The 27,652-nt window shown below is 42.5% G+C and overlaps 1 protein-coding gene and 1 long non-coding RNA gene across 2 annotated transcripts; one reads left to right on the top strand and one right to left on the bottom strand.

The window, feature by feature from the left end:
- Positions 1-1,196: 1,196 nt before the first annotated feature.
- Positions 1,197-1,391, bottom strand: LOC308343235 (translation machinery-associated protein 7-like; the record flags this gene model as incomplete). Its single annotated transcript, XM_080804275.1, is given in 3 exon segments — positions 1,197-1,337; positions 1,341-1,349; positions 1,353-1,391. Coding segments are annotated over 3 exon segments (189 nt in total).
- Positions 1,392-9,132: 7,741 nt separating this feature from the next.
- LOC308343634 lies at positions 9,133-25,063 on the top strand. Its single transcript, XR_013966889.1, has 4 exons — positions 9,133-9,496; positions 16,760-16,917; positions 24,606-24,771; positions 24,893-25,063. It is a non-coding gene; the product is annotated as an uncharacterized lncRNA (long non-coding RNA).
- The last annotated feature ends 2,589 nt before the right edge of the window (positions 25,064-27,652 follow it).

The raw sequence follows: 27,652 nt of genomic DNA on the forward strand, positions 1-27,652 counted from the left end.
AAATATTTATGAGTGTAAATCACTCAATATTTAGGAACATGGATTTTCCCCCATTTTCAGCCAACACTGTTGTTTGGGACCCATGGTGGCATAGTGCAGTGACAGTAGGGTAGATTCTGAATCCGGACGGCACGGGTTCCAACCATAGCCCCACTGAGATACCGGCTGTCTGACTCTGGGAAGTTACTTAATCTCTCTTTACTTCAGTTTCTGCATCTGAAGAATGGGGATAATAATGGTATCTACTTCACAGGATTTTATGAGGATGGCACAAATTAATGAATACAAAGCAATTAAAATCGTGTGTAGCTTATAGTTAGTGCTGTATAAGTATTTGCATGTTGGGGGGGGCTCAGAAAGGGTGTTCAGTGAACCAGTTTGCAGTATACGCCCCAGTATATGCCCCAGGAACGCTGCACAATGGTGTGAAAATTAGTGTAGCAAATGCTCCCCCTCTAAATGCTGGTGGACTAGGACCCAGCTGTTTTCACGGGGTATACGCCATGCTTTGATCCAAACGGTGCGAGAAAATGTGGTGGCTCGTATTTCAAACAGTTAATGGATATGTTCTTTTCCCTGTGCAATGCTTTTATTCCTACACCATTATAAAGGCACACACACAAGCCCACACACCCTTCCAACCTCTTTTTTTATGATTGATTTACTTTCTTTTACAAAAGTTTATTCTTGGGGCACCTGGGTGGCTCAGTCTTTGGGCATCTACCTTTGGCTCAGGTCCTAATCCCAAGGTTCCCTGCTCGGCAGGAACCCTGCTTCTCCCACTCCCCCCCTTGTATTCCCTCTCTCGCTGTCTCTCCCTCTGTGTCAAATAAATAAATAAAATCTTTTATAAAAAAGTTTATTTTTTTAAGATTTATTTATTTTAGAGGGGGAAAGAGAGTGAGCGAGCTCTGAGGGAGGGGCATAGGGAGAAAGAGAATCTCGAGCAACTCCCTGCTGAGCTCGGGGCTCGATCTCATGACCCTGAGATCCTGAGTGAAGCTGAGACTGAGAATCGGATGCTCAACTGACTGAGCCGCCCAGGTGCCCCTACAGAAGTTTATTCTTAAATGTACAACAGGATCTAAGACACTACATTCCCGCTATAGGTGGCAACAGATGCGAGGAGAGGGAATCCAGATGTTTAAACAGGAATGGAATTGAGGAGCACCATGACCCCAGGCACGAGGAACAGCTTACTTTTTGCCAGATTTCCTAATTCCAGCTATGACCAGGGGGTCTTTCCCTGTGGCCTTTGCTTTTAGCTCCTCGAGTTTCTTCTGCTCCTCTTTCTGTTTCTGCTTGAATGCCTCGTCTTCCTCATCAGTCTCCTTGGCCTACTTCTTGGGCTACTTTGGGGGCTGCTTCTTGCCATCTACATGGCCAGACATGGCACCTGTTGCCCCTTCCCCCGTCCCTCCTCCCCAACCTCTGTTGACTAAAGATCCTTTGATTAGGAAGACGAGTCTGTGGAGAGCAAGGAACGATGTGGAGCTCCCTGCTCCCTCTCCCTCTTCCTCCCCCTTGAGTTCCCTGAATGTGAGCAGAGGAATATTAGGACCCCACAATCCACAACACTGATTTAGGGGATCAGTAAAGGAGACCTGTGTCTCACTCCCATTTGGAGCTCTGGGAAGAGGCATGTTTCAGGGAACTCTCTCCAAGTGCCATCAAGGGGGTGATAGAGTAGACGGTTGGCTGGGCCATGTGGGAAGAAAGGCCTGAGGTTGCCCAGGGTGGCAGGGAAGAAGAGCAAGATATTTTTCAGGCTGCTCTAGACTGAATGGTTGACCAGATTCGTGTGTGAAATCCTAATCCTCACTGTGATGGTAGGAGGAGGTAGGGATCTATGGGAGGTGAGCAGGTCATAGGGGTGGAGTACTCCTGAGTGAGATTAGTGCCCTTATAAAAGAGACCCCAGAGAAATCCCTCATCCCACCCACCATGTGAGGACACTGCAGGAAGACTGCACCAGGAACCAGGAAGCAGGGTCTCACCAGATACCGAATCTGCTGGAGACTTAATCTTGGACTGCCCAGCCTCCAGATCTGTGAGAAACGAACTTCTGTTGTTTATGAATTTCTCTGTTATAGTAGTGTGAACAGACTAAGACACACATCAAGAATGATCTGAAGAGCTAAGAAAGAGGGTCAAGGATCTGAGGGGTCTTGTAAGTAGGAAGGAGAGCACACGGCTGCAAAGGCCGGGATAGAGCCACCTCCTCCTATCCCATGGCCACATCTTGATAGACTTTAAGATGATCTTCCCCTGGAGCCTGGATACAACCCTGAGAAGAAGTGGGAAACCCCCAAATTGACTGAGAACTCCTAAATTGACAGGTCAGCCCAAATTAAGATTAAGTTTTCAGACAAAAACAGAATGAGGGCTTTAGATAGAAATTAAATCCAATTATAGACAAGTTTATGTTTTTGCATACCTAAGTTTGTATCCTATATAATAAACTGGCTGGCTTTACTTAGTCACACAAGTTGAAATATGTTTTTGAAAAAAACATAAAATTACACCATGCAATTTTCATTACAGAAGAGATTAAATAATTCAGATTAGAGTTCTTCACTGAGCCATGCCTATTTGCATCACACATGGATTTGGTTCAAGGCTGGGTCAGTGGAGATTTCCCTGAAATATCATCAGCATTTCTAAACACACATTTCCACCCAGTAACTGGTCTCCTCTACTGCAACAATCTCTCTTGAACTAGCATTGCATTCATGAAAGAAAAAAATAAGTATGAGTCATAAGTGTAGCTGCTCCTTGGAGGGCAAAATCAGGTATTTGTGTGCTAATAAAACTTAATTCTTGGGGTGCCTGGCTGGCTCAGTGGCACATGTGATTCTTGATCTTTGGGTTGTGAGTCCGGTCCCACATTGGGCATAGAACTTACATTAGAAAAAATTCTTCAGGGGCGCCTGGGTGGCTCAGTGGGTTGAAGCCTCTGCCTTCGGCTTGGGTCGTGATCCCGGGGTCCTGGGATCGAGCCCCACATCAGGATCTCTGTTCTGTGAGGAGCCTGCTTCCTCCTCTCTCTCTGCCTGCCTCTCTGCCTGCTTATGATCTCTGTCTGTTGAATATATAAATAAAACCTTTAAAAAAATTCTTCAAAAAATTAATTCTTCAAATTTTACTTAGGACACTAGATATTTCATTGTTACTCATAGTAGCAGAATTACTTTACATACTTGAATCAAGGAAAATTTTTATCTTTGTTTTCACTTTCTACATCCCCTAAGATCTTAGAACACTTAAAGTGGAGGAGCTCTTAGAGTATGTGGATTATTTTAAGAGGGAGAAATTTGAGAGTTCAAAGTAGCTCTTCATTCATCTAATTAACCAACACTGAATGCACCTGCTGTGGTTTGGCGCTAACCTTACTGCTGGGGGTCTGGAATGACTAACACATGAGGAACATTTTGGAGAAAGAAAAATGAGGAAGATTTTCCCTGCAGATAAAAAGGGATATGATATATTTACCATATCAGAATATAAAATATCAGAAAAAAATAAAGCAGAAGAGACAGGTAAATGAAAAAGAATAAAGTTTATGAGGGGCACATAGGTAGCTCAGTTGGTTAAGTGCCCAACTCTTGATTTCAGCTCAGGTCATGATCTCAGGGTTGGGAGATAGAGCCCAATGTTGGGCTCCCTGTTGGATGTGGAGCCTGCTTAAGATTCTCTCTCTCCCTCTGCCCCTCCTATATCTCTCTCTGCCTCTCTAAAAATAGATTTTAAAAGTTTAAGGATGGATTCAAGTAGATATAGGAATTTAAAATATTAGGACTTTGTTTTCAATCAATAAACTGATTTTCAGTTAGAAATGATTGTTCAAGGGGTGCCTGAGTGGCTCAGTCAAGCATTTGCCTTGGGCTCAGGTCGTGATTCCAGGGCCCTGGGATGGAGCCCCACATCAGGCTCCTTGCTCAGTGGGGAGCCTGCTTCTCCCTCTCCCTCGTGCTCTCTCTCGCTCTCTCTCTCAAACAAATAAATATAATCTAAAAAGAAAGAAAGAAAGAAAGAAATGATTGTTCAAGGAGTGCCTGGGTGGCTCAATTGGTTAAGCACCCGACTCTTGATTTCAGCTCGGGTCATGATCTCAGGGTTGTGAGACTGAGCCTTGCATTGGGCTCCAGGCTCAGTGGGGGAGTCTGCTTGAGATTCTCTCTCTCTCCCTCTGCTGCTCCTCCATCTTGGGCTCTCAGTCTCTCTAAAGAAAAAAAAAAATGTTTGGTAAATATGGTTGGAGCAACAGTCTAACCTTTTAAAAAATTAAATAAAATGGAGATTCTTACCTTATACCTATAGTCAATACAGATTAAGGATTGAGTATAAGAAGTAAAACCATAAAAAGCAAGAAGAAAATTTAGGTCAATGTTTTTTATATGTGACAACAAAGGTACACCCTTAAAGATTGTTCAGCTGTAGTAGACAATGCTAGTTTCCAAAGTGGTTATCATAGTTCACACTTCTATGAGTAATTTATGGACTTCCAGTTGCTCCATATCCTCACCAACAACTGATATTGTCAGTTTAAATGTTTTTATGCATTTTGGTAGTTTAAGTATCTCACTATAGTCTTTTTTTTTTTTTTAAGATTTTTTATTTATTTGACAGACAGAAACCACAAGCAGGCAGAGAGGCAGGCAGAGAGAGAGGAGGAAGCAGGCTCCCCACCGAGCAGAGAGCCCAACACGGGACTTGATCCCAGGACCCCGAGATCACAACCTGAGCCGAAGGCAGAGGCCCAACTCACTGAGCCACCCAGGCGCCCCGTATGGTTGTTTTTTGTTTTTTTTTTAAGATTTATTTATTTTAGGGGAGGAGGGGCAGTGGGAGGGAGAGAGAAAATCCTTAGGGAGCCTCTGTGCCAAGCATGGAGTCCAATGTGGGGCTCGATCCCCTGACCCTGAGATCATGACTTGAACCAAAACCAAGAGTTGGACGCCGAACCAACTGTGCCACCTAGGTGGCCCCCTCACTGTGGTTTTAATCTGCATTTCCCTGATAACTAAAATGTTGGGTACATTTTCTGTGCTTATAAATATGCATACATTTTAAATTCAGCAATCTTAATTCTAAGGCTTTATCCTGAAGAAATACACATGCATACACACACACACACACACACTTTTGAATTATCCAATAATTGTATTCTGATGAAATATTTTTGGTATATTTAAACTATGAGATATGGTTATCTACTGATAATTACTATTAATATCTTGATGGTGGTTAATCTTTGGAGTAGAGTGGTGGGTGATTTTTTTTAACCTCTAAACAAAACTTTAATACATTTCTAATTGTGGGGCGCCTGGGTGGTTCAGTCATTAAGCATCTGCCTTTGGTTGAGATCGTGATTCCGGGGTCCTGGGATCGAGCCCTGCATCGGGCTCCCTGCTCAGCAGGAAGCCTGCTTCTCCCTCTCCCACGCCCCTGTTTGTGTTCCCTCTCTCACTGTGTCCCTCTCTGTCAAATAAATAAATAAAATCTTTTAAGAAAATACATTTCTAATTGTGTCCTGACAGGAGATTTTTTTAATATGTTCTTAACTTTAAGACATTTTCCAAATTTTTCACAGCATATATTGTGTTTACTTTTGGAAGATATAGCAAAAAGTATTTCTATATTATTTTGTAATAACAGATAGAAATAAAAAATATAATCCCAAATAACCTAACAGAATACCCACAGTTCGATCATGAGCAATGTCATTGGAGGTTGTTTTTCATTGAAAATGCAAAAGATATACTGAGTGCCCATATCTTCCTAAATATGATGTTTTTTTTTTTTCAAGTAAGCTCTATGCCCGACGTGGGGCTTGAACTCACAACCCCAAGATAAAGTGTTGCGTGTCATATTGACTGAGCCAGTCAAGTGCCCCCAGTTTCATCTTTAGAAAGAAACAGGGCTCCTTGGAGAAATGGCCGAGGAAAGCACAAGATGAACCAGGAACATGAGAACATTTTGATATAACAGAAAGGATGCAAATGAAAAACAAACAAAAAAGATGGGAACATGTCGAAAGAACATAGAACTAGTTTCAAGGACAGCCCAGTGGCTAAGTCTGGGACAATTTTTGAGCTAAAGATAAACTAGGACAGTAAAGGATTATAACTCACTGAATAAAATAGGAATCCATCAATTCATGCTGATGATAGATAACTGAATAATTGGGGCTGAGCCGGGGAGGGTCCTTCCTTACAGTGAAATAAAGATTGATAAATGCGAAGGGAGGGGCACTGTTGAAAGATCGCTGTTTTGCAACCATCATAGTTAAGAATGGTTTGGGCAAGAAATAGCAGTGATTGCTAAATCTAGGGGGGAAATGTTTGATGAAGAGGGTACTTACTCAGTTCTAAACTATGTCTCCATAAATTGCTCAGTAGCTGCAAGGGAAAAACAGTAACTATACAGTGGAGAAACTGGACCACGTTAACCAACAGGCCTCTGGAACCAGTAATACATTATATGTTGATTAATCGAATTTGAATTAAAAAATGGAAAACAAATTTAAATTAAAAAAAAAAAAAACCAAACTAACCAACAGGGTGCAGACTGAGATGGTGTGCTTCCAGATCTGATACTCAGAGAAGAACAAATCATCACCTTTGTGTCCTTCTGTCAGGGGACAGAATCAAGGCCTGAATCAAGTCATGATGGGCCAGGCAAGTCCATCTGAAGAACGTTCCACAAAACAACTGGCTTATGTTCTTTAAATGCACCGATGTCATGAAAGACAAAGAAATGCTACAGGACCGTTCCAGATTAAAGAACGTTAAAGAAACAAGACGATTTAACACATATGTGATCTTTCGGTTAAAGCTGGTAGCAGAGGGGGACAATGCTCTAAGGAATTTATTGGTATAACTGATAAAATTGGAATATGGATTGCGGAGTGGAAAAAAGTATGCATCAAGGTTACATTTCTTGATTTGAAACTGTGTTGTGGTTATGTAGGAAAATATACTTGTTCTTAGGAACAATACACTGAGGTATTAAGAGTATAACAAAGGCATGAGCTACGTAAACTCAGATGGTTCTGAGAAAATAATCATTTCCAGGGAGAAAAGGAAAATAAATGTGATGAAATCAGAAACAAATGATTATTCTGGATACAGGCAGTATGGAAGTTCTTTGTAATTTTGGCAACTTTTTAAAAAAAGATTTTATTTATTTATTTGTCAGAGAGAGAGACACAGCACAACCAGGGGGAATGGCAGGCTCCTGCTGAGCAAGAAGGCGGATGTAGGACTTAATCCCAGGATCCTGGGATCATGACCTGAGCCAAAGGCAGATGCTTAACCCATTGAACCACCCAGGTAATCCTACAACTTTTCTTTACATTTGGAATTTTTTTTTAAGTTTAATAATAATAATGCACATAGTCGTCGTTGTGGGCTTGGTTTGAATTATTTTATCCTAAACACACACACACACACACACACACACACACACACACACACACACACACACTTAACTGAGATACATGAAAGTAATTTATCTGGGGTAGGGGAGTAACAAGAGGGCTAATTTGGGAGGGTCTGGGCATGTCCCTCATGCTTAATGGAAGACAGGCAGTGGAGTAGACCATGGTAATGGGTCTCAGAAATGGAAGATGGTGGCTGAGGCTTGCGAGCTGAATACTGAGATTCTGGGAGGTCAGTTTGCTGTCAGACATGGCCCATGGATGTAGACATGAATGTGGTCCTAGTAAAATGGAACCTCCAGATTATAAACAATGGAAGATAGAAGGGATGCCATTAGAAACTGCCCAGGAGAAGCTGGCTGCATGGGGGATATGGGATTCACGGGGTCGTAATGAGACTTGGAGGTACATGTGCGGCTCTGCAAATAATGTGTCCTTTGTTGGTGCATTGTTTAAAGCATCCAGTGGGAGATGTGCTGCATTTGCGGTAGCTGTAGGGGCTAAGTATTACCTGAGAGAAAGATAAGGATCATCACTGAAGATAATATCTAGAAGTATCTTGGAGGCTTCCTAACTCTCTCATCAAAATAAGATTTCTGGGGCGACTGGGTGGCTCAGTGGGTTGAGCCTCTGCCTTCGGCTCAGGTCATGATCCCAGGGTCCTGGGATCGAGCCCTGCATCGGGCTCTCTGCTCAGCAAGGAGCCTGCTTCCCCTCCTCTCTCTGCCTGCCTCTCTGCCTACTTGTGATCTCTGTCTGCCAAATAAATAGATAAAAATATTTAAAAAATAAGATTTCTTCTGGGACACCTGGGTAGCTCAGTTGGTTAGGCATCTGCCTTGTCTTGGGTCGTGATCCTAGGGTCGTGGGATCGAGTCCCACCAGGCTTCCTGCCCCATGGGGGGGCCTGCTTCTCTCTCTCTTCCCTGCTTGTGCTCTCTCTTACTATCTCCATCTGTCTCTCTCTCTCAAATAAATAAAATTTTTAAAAAATAATAAGGTTTCTTTGTAGTAAAATAACAACAACAAACCCACGAAATGTAAGATGGTGTAACCTCCTTGTTCATATCACATCACCTCGTTAGTGTCATTTCCTTTCCTCCTGTTGAAACATGAAACACTGTGGCCAGTCCCCACTCAGACACTTCGGCTCTTTTCTTTCAGTCACTAAATCCCATCAGCCAGCACACCGATTATTGTCAATCTCTTCTTAATCTTAATTCCAAACCAAACTCCTGTTTGGAGATTCAAGTTTTAGTTTGTATTTCAATAGCTTATATAGGCTTATTTTTCTATCGTGAACAAACTAAAAAAAACTTCTATATTTTTTAAACTAGACAATTTGAAAACTGCCTGTCAATAAACAAGCCAACGGACCACCATTGAAGAGGAAACTTTCTCGAATGAACAAGGTGGGGATGCCGGTGATAACAGGAATAGGACTGTCATAGCTCGCAGGAGTTATGGTTACAGATGGAAGCACATTTTAGAATGGTAGGCGATCTTTGTTCTTTTGTTTTGTTTCTCTTTTTGTTTTTCTCCCCTGCAGAAAGCTTTATTGCTTCCACCTTGGCCCACAGCGTGGGAGAGGGCTCCAGGGGGTTAAAAAGCTACCTAGGGATGAGGCACCTGGGTGGCTCAGTCGGTTAAGCATCTGTCTTTGGCTCAGGTCATGATCCCAGGGTCCTGGGATCAAGTTCCGCATCGGGCTCCCCTCTCAAAGGGAAGCCTGCTTTTCCCTCTCCCTCTGCCTCTGCCGCACCCCCTGTGTTTACTCTCTCTCTCTCAAATTAATAAATAAAATCTTTTTAAAAAAAGCAGGGCCTGCTTCAGTTTCTCCTCTGGACCCATGGTGGCTTTTGTGGTGTCCTGGGTTTTCCCCCACTCATCTTGGGACGGCTTCTGTAAGTCATAGAAGATGACGTAGCTGCTACACTGGTTTTGCATCTTCGCGACATACTCAGCACACACATGCTTCTCAGCCAAACTGTGAGGGAAGCGGTGTACTCCCTCCAGGGCCACAGCCTCACAGTGGAAATGGAAGCCCAAAGGAAGGTAAGTGTAGGAGGCTCCCAGATGCACTGACCGGGGGGGTTGATGGCGGACCATACCTTGGTGGACTCATTCTGGTAAATCTGGAAACTCATGGTTGAGTAAGGAGCTAAACTCAACCTACAGGGTTGGCCCAAGATGGCCAAGAAGATAGTTCTGAAAGTTGCATCTGGAAAAGAGGTTGGAGGGGGCCAGAGGCTGGAAGAAAGGGGTATACCTGGGCCTGTTCCAACCAAACACTGCTGAAGCAAGAGACGGGTCCACGGGCCCACTGGTAGGTCACCTTTGACGTGGGTATAAGAAGTGCTGTGGCCTTACCAACAGGACAGGTGGAATATAGCTCAACCACGTAAGGCCATCCAAAAAGGTCATACTATATTTATTATTTATTGCCATAATGTTAAAACTTTTATGTTTTGGGAACTTTCAAATACACACCAAAGTAGAGGGAATACTGCAATGAACAGATGTATTATATTTAGCTTTGCCTTTGAAACCTCCCACTGGTTTGGCCTTTGTAAAGGCAAACCGAAGCCATTCATTCTCCTTCCCAACCCCAGTGCTTCTTGGGACAAATAAGTAAAAGTAAAACAGACCACAGGGTTGACTATAGCTCTGATGTGGACTTGGCTAAATGATGGTTGGAAGAGACATTGAGGTTTCAAGGTCATGAGGCTCTGGTTAGTACAGTTAGTATATGAGGCAAATGTATCTGCCCAAGAAGAGCCTAATGGAATAAAGAAGTTAATGATGCTTTGAAGCTTATACGTCATTCACCCTCAGGTGGGCATCTACAGTGGGAGGAGATGGTTAATTTTAGTTGAAATGTTCTAGGTTTATTTTACAAGGCTTCCTTTCTTTTATTTTAAAAGCATGTATTTATAATCAAGTATTAACTTTGCCCCCCAAACTAAAAATAGTAGAGGTAACAAGAAAGGTAAACATTTTTCAAAGCCATCTTTGTTAAGAAACTTTTTAGGAGGGGTGCCTTGGTGGGTCAGTCATTTTAGCATCTCCCTCTGGCTCAGGTCAGGATCTCCAGGTCCTGGGATCGAGCCCCACATCAGGTCCCTGCTCAATGGGGAGTCTGCTTTTCTCTTTCCCTCTGCCCCTCCCCACAAGTCATGAGCATGTGCTCTCTCTCTCTCTCTCTCTCAAATAAATAAATAGATAAAATCTTAAAAAAAAAAAAAAGAAACTTTTTGGGAGAACAAAACTGCTTTCTAGGTACTCATGTCGAAATTTGGGTCTTAGTTAACCTCAGCTTCTGTAGGTTAATTTTCCTCCCCTGGAGTCTTCTGTTTCCTCAGTGAGTGGTCATTTTAGGGCGCCTTGGGAGAAGTCACTGAAGAAACAGTTCTGAAAGGCGCAGAAAAAAAGGGACACCAGAGAGTATGTGAGTTGTGTCGTGGGACATGGGGACATGAGCTTAAGACACGGAATCTGTCTTATTGCAGTCGCACACAGATGTTTGTGCAAGTGGTTTTATTGTACTGTTGGTGTAGTGAGCATTTAGGAATAAATTAAATACCCATCATCACAGAACTGATCTAGTGAATTGTTTACCCGTACTGTGAAATACTCTGCAACTACTAAAAGGCATGACATAGCAGCACCTGGGTGGCTCAGTGGGTTAAGCCTCTGCCATCGGCTCAGGTCGTGATCTCAGGGTCCTGGGATGGAGCCCCGCATCGGGCTGTCTGCTCCGCAGGGAGCCTGCTTCCCCTCTCTCCCTCTGCCTGACTTTCTGCCTACTTGTGATCTCTCTCTCTGTCCAATAAATAAATAAAATCTTTAAAAAATTAAAAAATAAAAGGCATGACATAGAGGTAAATGCACTGATGTGTGGAGATTCCCAAGACATATTATTAAGAGGTAAAAGCAACTTGCCTAACAATGCATACAGCATGACCCTTTTATATTAAAAATCTGTATAATGGATGTACATGGGTTACATGTAAATGCAAAGAATGGGGGCAGGAAGGGTGACCACCAAACCACAGTCCTGGCTAATTTAAAGGAGGGATGGAAAAATGGGGATGAGGATGCAATTTTTGTATTTTTTATAAAAATTTTATATTTTATATATTTTATATTTTTGCTTACTAGAATAGATTCCTGCTTGAATCTTTTTAGTAACAATGTGTTCGTGTTACTTGTATAATTTTGAAAAGATTTATTAATTTATTTGAGAAAAAGAGTGGGGTGGTGAGGGGAAGAGGGAGGAGAGAGACAATCCTTAAGGAGACTCCCCACTAAGCATGGACTATGACAAGAGATTCAATCTCACAACCCTGAGAGCATGACCAGAGCCGAAATCGAGAGTCACGTTCAACCAACTGAGCCATCCAGGTGTCCTTCACTTGTGTAATTTTCAAAAGACCATTTGAGGGATTCAGTCTTTCCCAAAAACAAGAAGTACTAAATGCATAAAATATGTTGAACCCCTTGTGTGTGTAACTCTTTGACATCTGACCTCATCCTACCATCCCCCTTCAAGAGCTAAAAACGAGAGAGATGATTTCTGTGACAATTCCTCAAGTTCATGCTCAGATCACTTAATTGGCTTGACTTTTTTTTTTTTTTAAGATTTTATTTATTTTTTGACAGACAGAAATCACAAGTAGGCAGAGAGGCAGGCAGAGAGGCAGGCAGAGAGAGAGAGGGAAGCAGGCTCCCCGCCGAGCAGAGCGCCCGATGTGGGGCTCCATCCCAGGACCCTGAGATCACGACCTGAGCCGATGGCAGAGGCTTAACCCACTGAGCCACCCAGGCGCCCCTGACTTTTTTTTTTATCCTACCGTCATAATTAGAGGGTTCTCTCCCTGTCTCTCAGGGCACATCTACTTTCTTCTTGACTGCTGCATTAACTTGATTTTTCTTAGTCAGTCTCCCCTGACTTTTGTGTCCACTGTGGCTTACCTCCTCCTATTTAAAGTCTCCAGCCTATAAAATGAGTGTAGGTTCAGCTTTTGCTAAATTACTTACTTGGATGAAGGAAGCTGACGAAATGTTCAGTGTTCAGAGTTCTACTGGCAGTTAACAATTCCTCTTGATTACTGGCTTGGTGGTTTTACCTCAAGAAGAGGGAAGTCCTTTGAGTCTAAAGACAGAATAGACTCTGCTCCACAGAAGATTGAGCCAATGAAACTCTACTTAATCTGTGTTTCAGTTCTCTGTTTCTCATGAATTGATGGCTCGTCTCTGCTCCCCATATCATCAGCTGGAACAACTCAGTTGGAATGATGAAGGATTCACTTTCAAGATGGCTCACTCAAATGCTGGCATATCGGTGCTTACTTAACTGGGACCTCAGCCAGGGTTGTGGACCAGAGGCCTCGGTTCCTTTTTAGGTGGTATCTGCCCAGGATACTTGGGTTTCCTCACAGTATGGCAGCTGGATTCCAAGAGCAGTCATCCCAAGAGAACAAAGCAGATATGCACGATATTTTAATGACCTATCCTCAGAAGTTACATCATGTAAATTCTACCATACTCTATTGGTTGAGAGTCTCAAGCTTACTCCTGTTCAAGAGCAGGGGGTATAGACTCTATCTCTTGATTAGGGGTGGTTGTAGACCGTCTATTGGCCACACCTTGGTTTTGAGAGAGAGCAGAGTTGATATGGGATCTGAAGTAGAATACAAAAGCAGTGAGGCAAACGTGAACACTGAGAAACTGATCTTCCCAGATCTCCCTCAATCAGATCTTCTGTAGTTTGGTTGATTATGAATTTTCCAAAGTCCAAAACAACACTTAACTTCAAATGCAAGTGAAGAAAGAATAGCAGTTTTTGAAAAAAAAAACTGGGTGGCTCAGTGGGTTAAAGCCTCTGACTTTGGCTCAGGTCATGGTCTCAGGGTCCTGGGAATCAAGCCCCACATCGTGCTCTCTGCTCAGCAGGGAGCCTGCCTCGCCATCTCTCTCTGCCTGCCTCTCTGCTTACTTGTGATCTCTGTCTGTCAAATAAATAAATAAAATCTTAAAAAAAAATACCTAACCAATCGTGCAACTCTTCAAAAAAAAATATTCAACCCAATTTCAGTATCAAATTTAGGGTTATGTATTACTTATTTATATTTGACTTGTCTAAACTTACCTTTCATATAGGAGGTAGAGAGTTATATCCCACTACCTTATTTATTAAGTGCAAGGTAAAAGTTTACTGGGATTTTGCATTAAAATAGATACAGTTATTATTAAGATTATGGTGAACATTTATAGAAATAAACTAAGTGAAGTATAGTGGCAGGTAGTGAGGGCGATATTTGGACTGGCACTGGGGCAAAGTAAGCAGAGGTGGATGTAAGTGAACAAATCGACTAAATCTGTGTGTGGAGGAGGAGAAAGAAGAATCACCACCTCCACAGAATCCCACCCCCACAGAACAGGCAACTAGGCTCATCTAGAGAGACAAAGCATAGACTAGTGATCTCTTAGAGGGGAATGACTGCTGGTGGCCGGTGTTTTGCAGGGGAAGAGGTGATGAAATGTTTTAGGATTGATTGTGGTGGTGGTTGAGCTTTATGGTATATGAATTATATTTCAATAGAGCTGACATTTTGAAAAAGTTAACCTAAAATGGAATATAAATAAAAATACATATATGTGTAGATTTGGGGAAAAAAAAAACAAAACCCAAATGCACTAACTGCGTGTTCACAACTGTGTCCCTATTCTTTCTCCCAAATCATGCAACACCTTTTGCTATCCTCTTCTGTATCCTTCCAGGGTTTTAAAAATGCATATATAAGCAAATATGAACATATATTCTTTTGTTCTTTCCTTTCCTGCACATCAGAGAGCAATTGTATAAACTGCTCTGCTCTTTGTTTTTTCCTTGTACAAAATATATTGGAGATCTTTCCATGTTAGCAGAGAACATCCTCATTCGGGTTCACAGTACACGGTCTTCCATTGTGTGCGTGGATATTCTGTTTATTTAGCCTGTCTTCCACTGATGAACCTTTGGGTTATTTCCATGTTTGTTTGTTTTTTTTTTAATTTTATTTATTTATGAGAGAGAGAGAGAGAAAGCGAGCATTATTGCAGGGGAGGAGCAGAGGAGGAGGGAGACAGAGGAGGAAAAAAATCTCATGCAGACTCCATGCTGGGTGCGGAGCCCCACGCAGGACTTGATCCCAGGACCCCAAGATCATGGCCTGAGCCAAAACCAAGAGCCAGATGCCCAACTGACTGAGCCAGCCAGGTTCCCCCTCTTGGGTTATTGGATTGTTATAATGAGCAACCACATATATGTGTCATTTCATATATTAGCAGACAAATCTGGGAGATGAAGTGAGATCACTGGATGAGAAAGTAAATACATTCATAATTTTGATAGCTATCAGCATATTGATCCTGTTTTGATAGGTGTCAGCGTATTGACCCCTACCAGCAATGTATAATCCTTCTAGTTTCCCCATAAATTTGCCTACATATTGTGTTGCCAAACTTTCTATCCAGTTGGTGAAATGGTATTGTCAGCATAGTTCTAATATGCTTTTATTATTAATGAGGTCAAGCTTTTTCTTTTTTTAAGATTTTATATATTTATTTGACAGACAGATCACAAGTAGGCAGAGAGAGGGGAAGGGAAGCAGGCTCCCTGCTGAGCAGAGAACCCAATGTGGGGCTGGATGTGGGGCTTGATCCCAGGCCCCTGGGATCATGACCTGAGCCGAAGGCAGAGGCTTTAACCCACTGAGCCACCCTGGTGTCCCAAAGATTTTATTTATTTATTTGACAGAGAGAGACAGCGAGAGAGGGAACACAAGCAGGGGGAGTGGGAGAGGGAGAAGCAGGCTTCCAGCTGAGCACGGACCTTAATGTGGGGCTCCATCCCAGGACCCTGGGATCACGACCTGACACTTGACTGAGCCACCCAGGTGCCCCAGAGCCAAATTTTTTATTCATATTTAAGAGCCAACTGTATTTATTTTTCTGTGAACTGTCAATGTTCTGTGACCATCTTTTTTCCTATTTGCCATGTATCTTGACTTTGTGGTATTTTTTTTTCCCATGCAGAAGTTTTTGATTTTTATGTAATCAAGTTTATCAGTGTTTTCTTTCATGGTTCTAGATTTTGGGTAATGGTGAGAAAGGCTTCTCCTCTCCAAGGTCATGGAAGAATCCACTCATGGTGTTCTCTGGTACTTTTATGACTCATTACTAAGTGCTTTGAAATCTTTACCAAAATAAAGAGTTGAAAGGACAAGGAAAGCAGTGAGCAATATTTAAGACTAAGACTGACGAAGAATAACCCTAGCAGGGGCGCCTGGCTGGCTCAGTCAGTTAAGCATCTGCCTTTGGCTCAGTCATGATCCCAGGGTCCTGCTCTCGGGAAGACTCGCTTCTCCCTCTCCCTCTGGTACTCCCCCTGCTTATGCTCTCTCTTTCTCTCTGTCAAATAAATAAATAAAATCTTTAAAAAAAAAAAAAGGAATAAGCTTAGCAATATTTAAGACTAACATGTGAAGAGATCCAGAGATGATAGCTTATTTTATATAAGCAAAGATTGATTAACAATTTTAATAATAATAAACATTAAGTGCCATTAAAACTTTCACCAGGGGCACCTGGGTGGCTCAGTGGGTTAAAGCCTCTGCCTTCGGCTCAGGTCATGATCCCAGGATCCTGGGATCGAGCCCCACATCGGGCTCTCTGCTCAGCAGGGAGCCTGCTTCTCCCTCTCTCTCTGCCTGCCTCTCTGCCTACTTGTGATCTCTGTCTGTCAAATAAATAAATAAAATTTAAAAATTTAAAAAATTTTTAAAAATTTTTAAAAAATTTTTTAAAAAATTTAAAAATTAAAAAAAAAAAACTCCAGTTAAGAGATGCTCTTTTATACAAAGGTGGATATTTTGGAACAGTTATTGGTAAGTCTTAAAGAGTTCTCAGGTTTGGGCGCCTGGGTGGCTCAGTCGGTTAAGCCACTGCCTTCGACTCAGTTCATGATCCCAGAGTCCTGGGACTGAGCTCCATATTGGGCTTCCCCTGCTCTGCAAGGAGCCTGCTTCTCCTTCTCCCTCTGCCTGCCACTCCCCCTGCTTGTGCTCGTGCTCTCTCTCGACCTGTCAAATAAATAAATAAAATCTTAAAAAAAAAAAAAAAGAGTTCTCAGGTTTGAACTTTGCACAATTCTAGAATGGAAAAGAGATGGGGTCTATGTCCCCACCCGTTGCATCTGGGCTAGCCTTGAGACCTTACTTTGACCAATAAAACATGGCAGAAGTAATAATATATAAATTCTTCTCTTACTCTTAGAATTCAGACACCACTCAAAGAGGACTGGGCCAGCGTGTGGGAGACATGTGGACTGGCCCACAGCCAGCACCAGTTCTCACATATGTGAGTGGGGCCATGCTGAATCATGCTGAATCAATGAATGAGTTCCAGGCCAGCTCCAATTTAACTACACACGTGTAAGTAACCCCATGGGAGATCAGCCAAACAGCTCCGCTAAGCCCAGTTCAAATAGCGGAAGCACAGAATAATGAGCAAATAGTTGCTGTATGTTCTTTTTAAATTTTTATTATTATTTTTTAATTTTAAGTAGGCTCTACACCCAACGTGGGGCTTGAACTCACGATCCTGAGGTCAGGAGTTGCATGCTCTTCTGACTGAGCCAGCCAGGCGCCCCCACGTGGTTGTGGTTTTAAGTCACTGTTTTGAGGCTTTGGTTTGTTACACAGCAATAAATAACTCATACACATGTTTTTCTGGGGAGTTATGAATAACGAAATAAGGTAATACAAAACACTGAAAGACAGTTTCATTCATTGATCTGTTCATTCCTATCATGTCTATGTCCTGCAGAAAGGATTTGATACTGCAGTGGTGGGCAGACCCAGCGATCCCTGCCTTCTGTATCCATGTCTTCTGTAATCTCGAGTGGGGGCTAACACTAATGACTGTTTCTAGTAGAAACATCCCCGGTGATGGGAAGTCACTCACATGATTATTTTATCGTCTATAAAAGTCCATTATTCTAGTAGATTCACACTAGGGATTCTCCTGGTTGGCTTGAGGAGGTAAGCAGCCCTGTGGAAGGAGGTCACTGGCAAGCAACAGCATGGGCCCTCTAGGACCTGTTTAGCCAACAGCCAACAAGAAACAGAAGCCCTTGAGGCACCTGGGTGACTTGGTCAGTTGAGGTCTACTCTAACTCTCGGTTTCAGCTCAGGTCATGATCTCAGGGTTGTGGGATCGAGCCCTGAGTGTGGCTTGAGATTCTGTATCTCTCCCCCCGACTCATGCATGCATGTTCTCTCTCTCTCAAATAAATAAGTAAATAAAATCTTTTTAAAAAGAAAGAAAGAGAGAAAGAGAGAAAGGAAGGAAGGAAGGAAGGAAGGAAGGAAGGAAGGAAGGAAGGAAGGAAGGGAAACCTTCGGTTCTACAACTACAGGAAGTGAATTCTGCCGATAACACGAGCCAGCTTGGAAGGCGATTTTCTCCCAGCTGAGCCTCCAGATGAGAATGCAGCTCAGCGGGCACCTTGATTTCCTCGTTGTGGGTCCCAGAGCTGAGGACCCAGCTAAGCTGGGCCTGACGCCTGGCCCCATGGAAACTGTGGGATAATCAGTCCACAGCACAGAAAACTAATACAGATACTCAGATACTCAGAGAGCGTCACCACGCAATCCTTTAATGGGAAAGCAACCTATGTTTCTAGAAGTAAAACTCTGGTTTGTTAAGACATGTTTTGGAAGACATTTTACAGCTTTATAAGGTCAATTCTTTCTCATCACACCCTGATTTCTTTAAAATCCTGGACAAGACAGGGCCGCCTGGTTGGCTCAGTTGGTTAAGCATCTGCCTTTGGCTCAAGTCATGATCCTCCGGTCCTGGGACCCAGCCCCACTTGGGGCTCTCTGCTCAGTGGGGAGTCTGCTTCTCTCTCTGCCTCTGCCCCCTTGAGCTCAAGCATGCATGCTCTCTCTCAAATAAATAAATAATCTTAAAAAAAAGAAATCCTGGGGCCCCTGGGTGGCTCAGTGGGTTAAGTCCCTGCCTTCGGCTCAGGTCATGATCTCAGGGTCCTGGGATCGAGCCCCGCATCGGGCTCTCTGCTTGGCGGGGAGCCTGCTTCCTCCTCTCTCTGCCTGCCTCTCTGCCTACTTGTGATCGCTCTCTCTATCAAATAAATAAATAAAATCTTAAAAAAAAAAAAAAAAAAGAAATCCTGGACAGCAAGGCATTTATTTTCATGGTTGACTCAGGAACTGAGGATCATTTATTTAGAGAAGGGGGGGCAGGAACAAATTAAATTTGTATACTTGTGAAAGGGACAATTTTATGGGTAACAATGAGGAAGCTTCCAATTTGCACTGAGTGAAGAAAAAGAGAAGGGTGTAGAGTGCAACAAAAGCACAGAGGATTTTACCTAAACCTGAAGAAAATTCTAAGATGGTTTTGGCCTAAAACTTCCAGTCACAGTTAGAGACCCTTACTTTTAAGTCAGGAGATACCCTATCTCCAGGCAAACTGCTTCCCATATCCTGCCTCATATAGACTAACACTTAAGGATTTAATTTAAACGCTTAGAAGATTTCCTGATGACCATGGTGGGAAGACATCACACTTTATTTGGTAAAACCTGAAATCTTGCCTTTCTAGAGTTCTAGGAAAAATGAGTAGGCTGTTGGAAAAGTGTCAGAAATGTGAATTGTTTGATATCTTGAGAGCTCCTTAAACTTTGTAATTCTAGAATTTGTGACAGATTGCTATGTAAACAAAGAACTAGAACTAGAATTATTTTTATAGCTTATCTAGTCTCTGTATTCTTTCCATGTTTACAGTATGTGTTTTCTCAATGAAAGTAAATAAAAATGCTTTGTTCTATATTTGTTTAAAATTTTAAATCCTAGGGTGCCTGGATGAAGTGTCTGCCTTCAGCTCAGGTCATCATCCCAGGGTCCTGGGATAGAGCACCCTGTCAGGCTCCCTGCTCTGTGGAGAGCCTGCTTCTCCCTCTCCTACTCTCCCTGCTTGTGTTCCCTCCCTCACTGCGTCTCCCTCTGTCAAATAAATAAATAAAATCTTTAAAAATTTTTTTTAAAATTCTAGTCCAAACTTAGTGGTTTAAAAAATATGAGTATAGTATATAGAGAGTTTTATTATCCTGAAAGTATGTTTGTTTTTCATCATCTCCCTATGAGCAAAACTTGTTCAAAACATTTTAACCTAAAAATTAAAAGCACATATTATAAAAAGTAAATTTTGAAAGGGCCAAACCTTTTTTTCCCCACCAATAATAAAGTATTTTAGGACATGTTCCTAGCCAAACCTAATTCAAAAATCCCTGATTTTTGTTACTAACAGGCTTATTGAAATATAATTTACATACCATTCAAGTCACCCTTTTAAGGTATATAACTCAATGTTTTTTAGTATATTCAGAGTTGTGCACCCACCACCACAACCAATTTTAGAATATTCTCATTACCGCAAAAGAGAAACTCTGGATCCATTACCAGTCACTCCCCATTCCTCACCCCACCCTCAACCTCCTTAGCCCTAGGCAATCACTAATCTACTTGCCTTCCCTATAGATTTGCTTATTCTGAGCATTTCCTATAAACAGAATTGTGCAAAATGTGGTCTTTGTGATGGCTGCTTCTACTTAGCATGTTTTCAGGGTCTTCATTTATCAGTACCTCATTCCTTTTTTAATTTTTTAAGATTTTATTTATTTACTTGACAGACAGAGATCTCAAGTAGGCAGAGAAGCAGGCAGAGACAGAGTGAGGAGGAAGCAGGCTCCCCGCTGAGCAGAGAGCCTGATGCCAGGCTTGATCCCAGAACGCTGGGATCATGACCTGAGCTGAAGGCAGAGGCTTAACCCACTGAGCCACCCAATCGCCCCCCTTTTTTTAATCTAATAATATTTCATAGCATGACTACACCACATTTTACTCCTCCATTCACCAGTTGCTGGGGATTTGAGCTGTTTCTACTTCTTCATTCTTATCAATAATGCTGCTATGGATATTCCTGTACAAGTTTTTGTGTAAACATATATTTTTGTTTATCTTGGGTATATAGGTCTATGCGGAATCGCTGGACCATTTGGTAACTCTGTTTAAAGCCAAAGGGTTTCCTGGAATTAGTGCGCTATTTTATACTCCCATAAGTACTCTGTGAGGAGTCCAATTTCTCCACATTGTCAGTAACACTTGTTAATATCTGTCTTTTTCATTACAGCCATTCTAGGGGGTGTGAAGTGGTGTCTCCTAGCTTTCACTTGCTTTTCCTTAATGATTTGCAGCATCTTTTCACGTGCTTATTATCCATTTCTTTATCTTCTTTGGAAAAGTGTCTATTCATATATTTGCCTATTTTTTAATTTGAGTTACTTGTGTTTTTATTATTGAGTTGTCAGTTATTTATATATTCTGGATATAAGACCATCGTTAGATATATGAATTACAAAATTTTTCTCCTATTATATGGGTTGTCTTTTTTTTTTTTTTTTAATTTTATTTATTTGAGAGAGAGAACACAAGCATGGGGAGGGATGGAGGGAGAGAAAAAAGCAGACTCCCTGCTGAGTAGGGAGCCTGATTTGAGGCTCGATGCTGGACCCTGGGATCATGACCTGAGTGAACACAGATGTTTAACCGACTGAGACACTCACGTACCCTATCTTTTCATTTTCTTGGTGTTGTCCTTTGAAGCACATTTTCTTAAATGGTGTTCATTTGATGATATTTATCTATTTTTTTCTTTTGTCGCTTGTATTTTTGGGGTTGTAGCTAAGAAACCTGATCCAAGATCATGAAGATTTATGCCTTTGTTTTCTTTCTTTTTTTTTTTTTTAATTTTATTTATTTAACAGAGAGAGAGAGTATAAGTACTTGAGTAGAGGGAGCGGCAGGCAGAGGAAGAAGGAGAAGCAGGCTTCCCACAGGGCAGGGGTCTCAATGTTGGGCTCAATCACAGCACCCTGGGATCATGACCTGATCCCAGAAAGCAGACACTTAGCTGACTGAGCCACCCAGGTGCCCCTCCTTGTTTTCTTCTAAACATCTTATATTTCTTATCTCTCACCTTTATTTTTTTTTATTACTATTTTAAAAGATTGTATTAATTTATTTGAGAGAGAGAGAGCATGAGGTGGGGGGTCAGCAGAGCAGAGAGCTGATAGGGGACTCAGTGCTGGGAGTCCAGGATCATGACCAGAGCCAAAGGCAGTTGCTTAACCAACTGAGCCACCCAGGTGCCTCCTAGCTCTTACCTTTAGATCTTTGATCCATTCTGAGTTGATTTTTGTACATGATATAAGATAAGCATTCATCTTCATTTCATTTTAAACGATTTTATTTATTTATTATTTATTAGAGAGAGAGAGCTGGTGTGTGCATGCATAGAAGTGGCTCGGGGAGGGCAGAGAGAGAGAGAATCTTAAGCAGACTCTGTGCTGAGGGCGGAGCCGGATTCAGGGCTTGATCCCATGACCTGGAGATCATGCCCTGAGCCAAAACCAAGAGTCTGGTGCTTAACCAGTTGAGCCACCCAGGCATCCTTTCTTCTTCCTCTTTTTTTTTTTTTTTTTTTTTAATGTGAATACACAGTTGTCCCTGTGTTCCTAGGATTGAGCCCTGCATCAGGCTCTTTGCTCAGCAGGGAGCCTGCTTCCCCCTCTCTGCCTACTTCTTGGCCTACTTGTGATCTCTCTCTCTGTCAAATAAATAAATAAAATATTTTAAAAAATTAAAAAAAAATCATGTCTCAGCTGATTCAAGTCTCTCTCATTAGAAAGGGGTTGGATCTGCCTTCAAAGGGACCACCTCATTATGCCAGGCACACGGGGGGTTCTCTCTCTTGATTAACTCAGAGTGAATTAATTAGGGACCTTAACTACATGGGCAACACCCTCTCCCCTTTTGCCTATTCTAGTAGTTGGTAGCAAGTCACAACCTCTGCCCATGCTCAAGGAGAGCGAGTCACATAAGGGCGCAGATACCAGGGCCGCAAGAATCCCGAGGGCTGTGTTGGAATTAGGGCTCTGACCGATGGCTCCGAGACAGCAGAGCAACTCCTTCGTATACATCCCTTTTACCTTTTTGATTTGTGAATTGAGTTTCTTGTTAAAAAATAAAATAAAATTTTAAATCTTTGAAACTCTGCATGGGAGTTTTATGTCTTTTATGACAGAGACCACTCCGTGTAGTTTTTAGTCCTAACTTCATAGAGTCACTGGGAGATTCTGGTAAGACCATGGACTCTGGTGTCAGGCTGTGGAACTTTAAGGAAGCTATTTCATCTCTTTGTGTCTCGATTTCCTTTTCTGCAAAATGGGGCTGTTAAGCAGGATGTTGTGAGCACTAAGGGAGCTACTTGCTAACACAAAATCTGAGTGGCGGACAGCAGTGGACAGCAGTGCTCGCTTCGGCAGCGCGTAAACTTACTAGCAAACAAGAGTAAGCATCTATTGCAGCAGTCGTGGTGCGGCTAGCATGACTCAGCGGATCTGGGCTGGCCTTGGCTAGGCTTGACTCCAAGCTATGTGTTCGCTTTTGTCCACTTCCTTCTCATTCTCCCGGGGCTAGCAGACGATCCAGAGGAAGTGTCTGCACGGCCACGAAAGACGCTCTTCTCAAGCCAGCGGCCAGGATCCTAAAAGGAAAAGCACAACTGCCAAAGCACAACTGCCTATTTCACGCCTCCGTTTGCCTCCTATGGGCTAACATCCGGGCCAGCCCCAAGGCGGAGACTGAGGTCAAGCCCAATGGCAAGGGGTGATGAAGTATACAGCTTGGTGTAAAGTTAATGTGCAAAAGGGGCCCTTGGGTGGCTCAGTCTGTGGAGCCTCTGACTCCTGGTTTTGGCTCAGGTCACGATCTCACAGGTGTTGAAATCTAGCCATGGGGCTCCCCGCTCAGCAGGGAGTCTGCTTGAGGATTCTCTCTCCCTTGGCTCTTTCTCCCATTCGCACACATGCGTGGGCTCTTGCTCTCCAATAAATAAATCTTAAAAACCCCCACTAAATCAATGTGTAAGACATTTAGAGCCATCTCTGGAATATAATACATGCTCAATAAATCTCTGTAATCATTGCACCAAATTTTTTTTAAAGATTTTATTTATTTCACAGACAGAGAACACAAGTAGGCAGAGAGGCAGGCAGAGAGAAGGGAGGAAGCAGGCTCCCTGCTGAGCAGAGAGCCCAATGCCAGCTTGATCCCAAGTCCCTGGGACCATGACCTGAGCCGAAGGCAGAGGCTTTAACTCACTGAGCCACCCAGGTGCCCCCGGAACCGAATTTTTTAAAAAAGAAATAATATCATTCAATGCTTCTAAGAGGTTTGCTAGTTATGTCAGTAATATTGCTGTACTTCAGAGCAAAGCTGGGGTAGGAATGTTAAGTGGAGTAGCCACTCTGGAACGCATTTTGGCAGTTTCTTAAAAAGCTAAACACTCATTTCCCATAAGGCCCCAGTTGCACTCCTGGATATTTATCCCAGATGGAGGAAAACCATATGCGCCCAAATACATGTGCACAAATGTTCGTAGCAGCTTTATTGTAATAGACACAATTTGGAAAGAACCCAGAGTCTTTTAATGGGTGAGTGCATAAACTGTGGAACCTCCCTACCATCCGCAATAAAAAAGAACCAACTAAGGATACACACGATAGATCTCAAGGGAATAATGCTGAGTGACAAAAGGCAATTTAAAGGCTACCTAGCATATGATTCCATTTACACGGCATTCTCAAATGTCAAAAATGATAGAACAGATGAGTGGTTGCCAGGGGTTAGAGACGGATGGGGGGGTGGGACTATGGGGGGTAACATGAGGGATCTTCGTGGTGAGAGAGCAGTGTTCTGTCTTGATTGGTGGTGGTTACACAAACTACACATGTAGTAAAATTGCATAGAACTACATGTGCACACACACACACAAATAAATGCATATAAAACCTGTGAAATCTGAATAATGTCGTGGATTATACCAATATTCCTTTCCTGGTTTTGGTATTGTACTATAGTTATTTAAGATGTTACCATTGGGGACTACTGGGTTAAGACTACCCAAGACCTCTGTGTACTAATTTTACAACCTCTTGTCAATCTATAATTATCTTTTTTTTTTTTTTTTTTAGAGAGAGAGCAAGCGAAATGGCTGTGGAGGGTGCAGAGGGAGAGAGGATCCCATGCACACTCCACCCCGGTGAAGAGTGCAACGTGGGGTTTGAACTCATGACCCTAAGATCACGAGTGCCTGAGCCAAAATCAAGAGTTGGTTGCCTAACCGACTGAGCCACCCAGGTGCTCCAATCTATAATTATTTCAATTTTTTTTTTCAAATTTTGGATCATGTGAAGAAAGACATCTTTTCTCCAAGGTTATAAGAGAGTTCACTCATAGTTTTCTTCTTGTGCTTTTACAGTTCTGTTTTCTAGGTGTCTTGAAATTTTTATCAGATTGAAACAGAAAGCACCTGTACATCCAACTGCCTATACAACATCCCTTCTTGGAAGTTTCATACGCTTCTCAAAAACTGAACTGAAATAAACTCAAATGCAAACCTGGTTAGGGCCCAGTAGTCCCTATCTCAGTGAATGGGTTGCCCTGTGCATTCCTTTTTTTTTTTTTTTTAAGATTCTATTCATTCATTTGACAGAGAAAGAGATCACAAGTAGGCAGAGAGGCAGCCAGAGAGAGAGGTGGGGGATGCAGGCTCCCTGCTGAGCAGAGAACCTGATGTGGGGCTCAATCCCAAGACCCCAAGATCATGACCTGAGCCGAAGGCAGAGGTTTAACCCACTGAGCCACCCAGGCGCCCCTGCCCTGTGCATTCTTATACAAGCCAGGGATGGGGGGAATCATCCCTGAAAGCTTCTCTTCCTTGTGGCCCAACCCACTCCATAATCAATCTTCCATTGAGTTCATTAATTTTGCTTCCTAAGCATCTCTTGGAAACTGTCACTTCTTCCTATCTCTTCTTCCATGGTCATAGTTAAGTTGCTATCAGGTCCTTTGGGATTACTGCAAACTAACTGGCTGCTGTATCCATTGTGACCATCTCTTTCCTGTATCGGGGGAGCTTTTCAAAATGCAAATCTGGTCATATTACATACCCACCCATTCCCTCCTTCCCTCTACAAGGGAGGTATTTATTTATTTATTTATTTATTTGGAGGGAGAGAGAGAGAGAGACTCCCTTAAGTCATGACCTGAGCTGAAATCAAGGCCAGTCACTTAACTGACCGAGCCATCCAGGCTTCCCACAAGGGAGGTATTTAAAAGCAACTTTGACAGCTTCTCATTGTGTTTGGTTGGAAAAAGACCAAAATCTTTATTTTTAAAAAATTTTTAAAAAATTTTAAATTTTTTTTAGATTTTTTTTTTTTTTAATTTGAGAGAGAGAGAGAGAGATCACAAGTAGGCAGAGAGGCAGGCAGAGAGAGAGGGGGAAGCAGGCTCTCTGCTGAGCAGAGAGCCCGGTGCAGGGCTCAATCCCAGGACCCTGAGATCATGACCTGAGCCGAAGGCAGAGGCTTTAACCCACTGAGCCACCCAGGCACCCCAAGACCAAAATCTTTAAATGGACTTATGGCACTGCATGATTTGATCCTTGTCTGTCACTATTGTTTTTGACAACACTCTCCCCCTTAGCCTAGCCAAAATGTTAGTTTGTGGTTTTTTTTTTTAAGGAAAAAAAATTTTTTTTTTAAGATTTTATTTATTTATTTGACAGACAGAGATCGCAAGTAGGCAGAGAGGCAGGCAGAGAGGCAGGCGGGGGTGGGAAGCAGGTTCCCTGATGAGCAGAGAGCCTGATTCGGGGCTCTATCCCAGGACCCTGGGATCATGACCTGAGCTGAAGGCAGAGGCTTAACCCACTGAGCCACCCAGGTGCCCCAGTTTGTGTTTTTTCTTAAGATTTTTATTTATTTATTTCTGAGAGAGAGAGAGAGAACACAAGTTGGGGCAGAGGGAGAGGAAGAAGCAGACTCCTCACTGAGCAGGGAGCCCCATGTGGGACTAGATCCCAGGACTCCAGGATCATGACCTGAGTGGAAGGCAGAGGCCTAACTGACTGAGCCACCCAGGCGTCCACCTAAATGTTTTTCTATTTCATTCTCCATCATCCCATGATCTCTCCTTGCCAGAGGGCCTTTGCACATGCTATATTCCCTCAGGAATGAGGTTTGGTTTAGTAATTACTGTTCATTCTTTTGCTTACGGCTTCCTCAGAGTTGCTTTCCTTGAGTCCCAGTTAAAATATAAATTTCTCATATATTCGAGAATATATGCTCTCATAATACTATATTCCTTCTGTATGCAAATATATTCAAAGCAGCTCTCCATTTTACATTAATGTGTGATGATTTGCTTAATATCTGTGCCCTCTACTACACAGCCTCATGAAAATTGACTGGTGTCTCTTTTGTTTTTTTATAATATCCTCATTGCTTAGCACAGTGCTTGGTATATGGCAAATATATATACATATGAATATTTGTTTAATGATTGAATTAAGGACCGGAGTTCTAATGAAAATGTTTTTCATTAATGCAGGCTCGCAATTGACCAGATGTGACATATTGGACAGATTACTTAATTTCTCTGAATTGCAGTTTCTTCACAAGTAAAACGAGTGTCTTAATCCGGGATTTCAAGAACGCAGAGTCTAAGACAAAGGCTTTTGTGCCACTATTTTGTTAGAGAGCGTGTTAACTCCCAAGAACAGGAGCGAGGATGAGGGGAAGGGTAAAGGGCAGAGAGACACATCAGGAATGTGGTGTTGAACTTGCCACAGCTAAGTGCTGCTGAGAAATTATAGAAAAGATCTCAGTGACCCATCTGAGGAGAGAAAGGGGAACTTCAACTACCCACCTGAAGTGCTATTTCCCGTGTCCTTCCAGGTTCCTCCTCTTGGGCAGGAAGCATGCTGAAGGGCTTTGCTGCTGGGGTGGTTGGTGTTTCCTTGGAGGAGCCCTACCTCGTCTGCAGGATTCTGGTGGCGGTTACTGGGGAACATGCCTGCCCCATCCTCAGCAGTCATAAATAAACGGTCACTGTTGTTAAGAATATATACGATTCCCAAAATACCATATCTTTCTTTCCTTTTTTCCTTCTTTTTCTTTCTTTCCAAGTAAGGTGATTTTGAAGTCTAGCTTGTGGAAAATAAACAAGGAAAAGT

The sequence above is a fragment of the Martes martes genome (assembly GCF_963455335.1).
Source record: "Martes martes genome assembly, chromosome: 5".
NCBI classification, from domain to species: Eukaryota; Metazoa; Chordata; class Mammalia; order Carnivora; family Mustelidae; genus Martes; species Martes martes.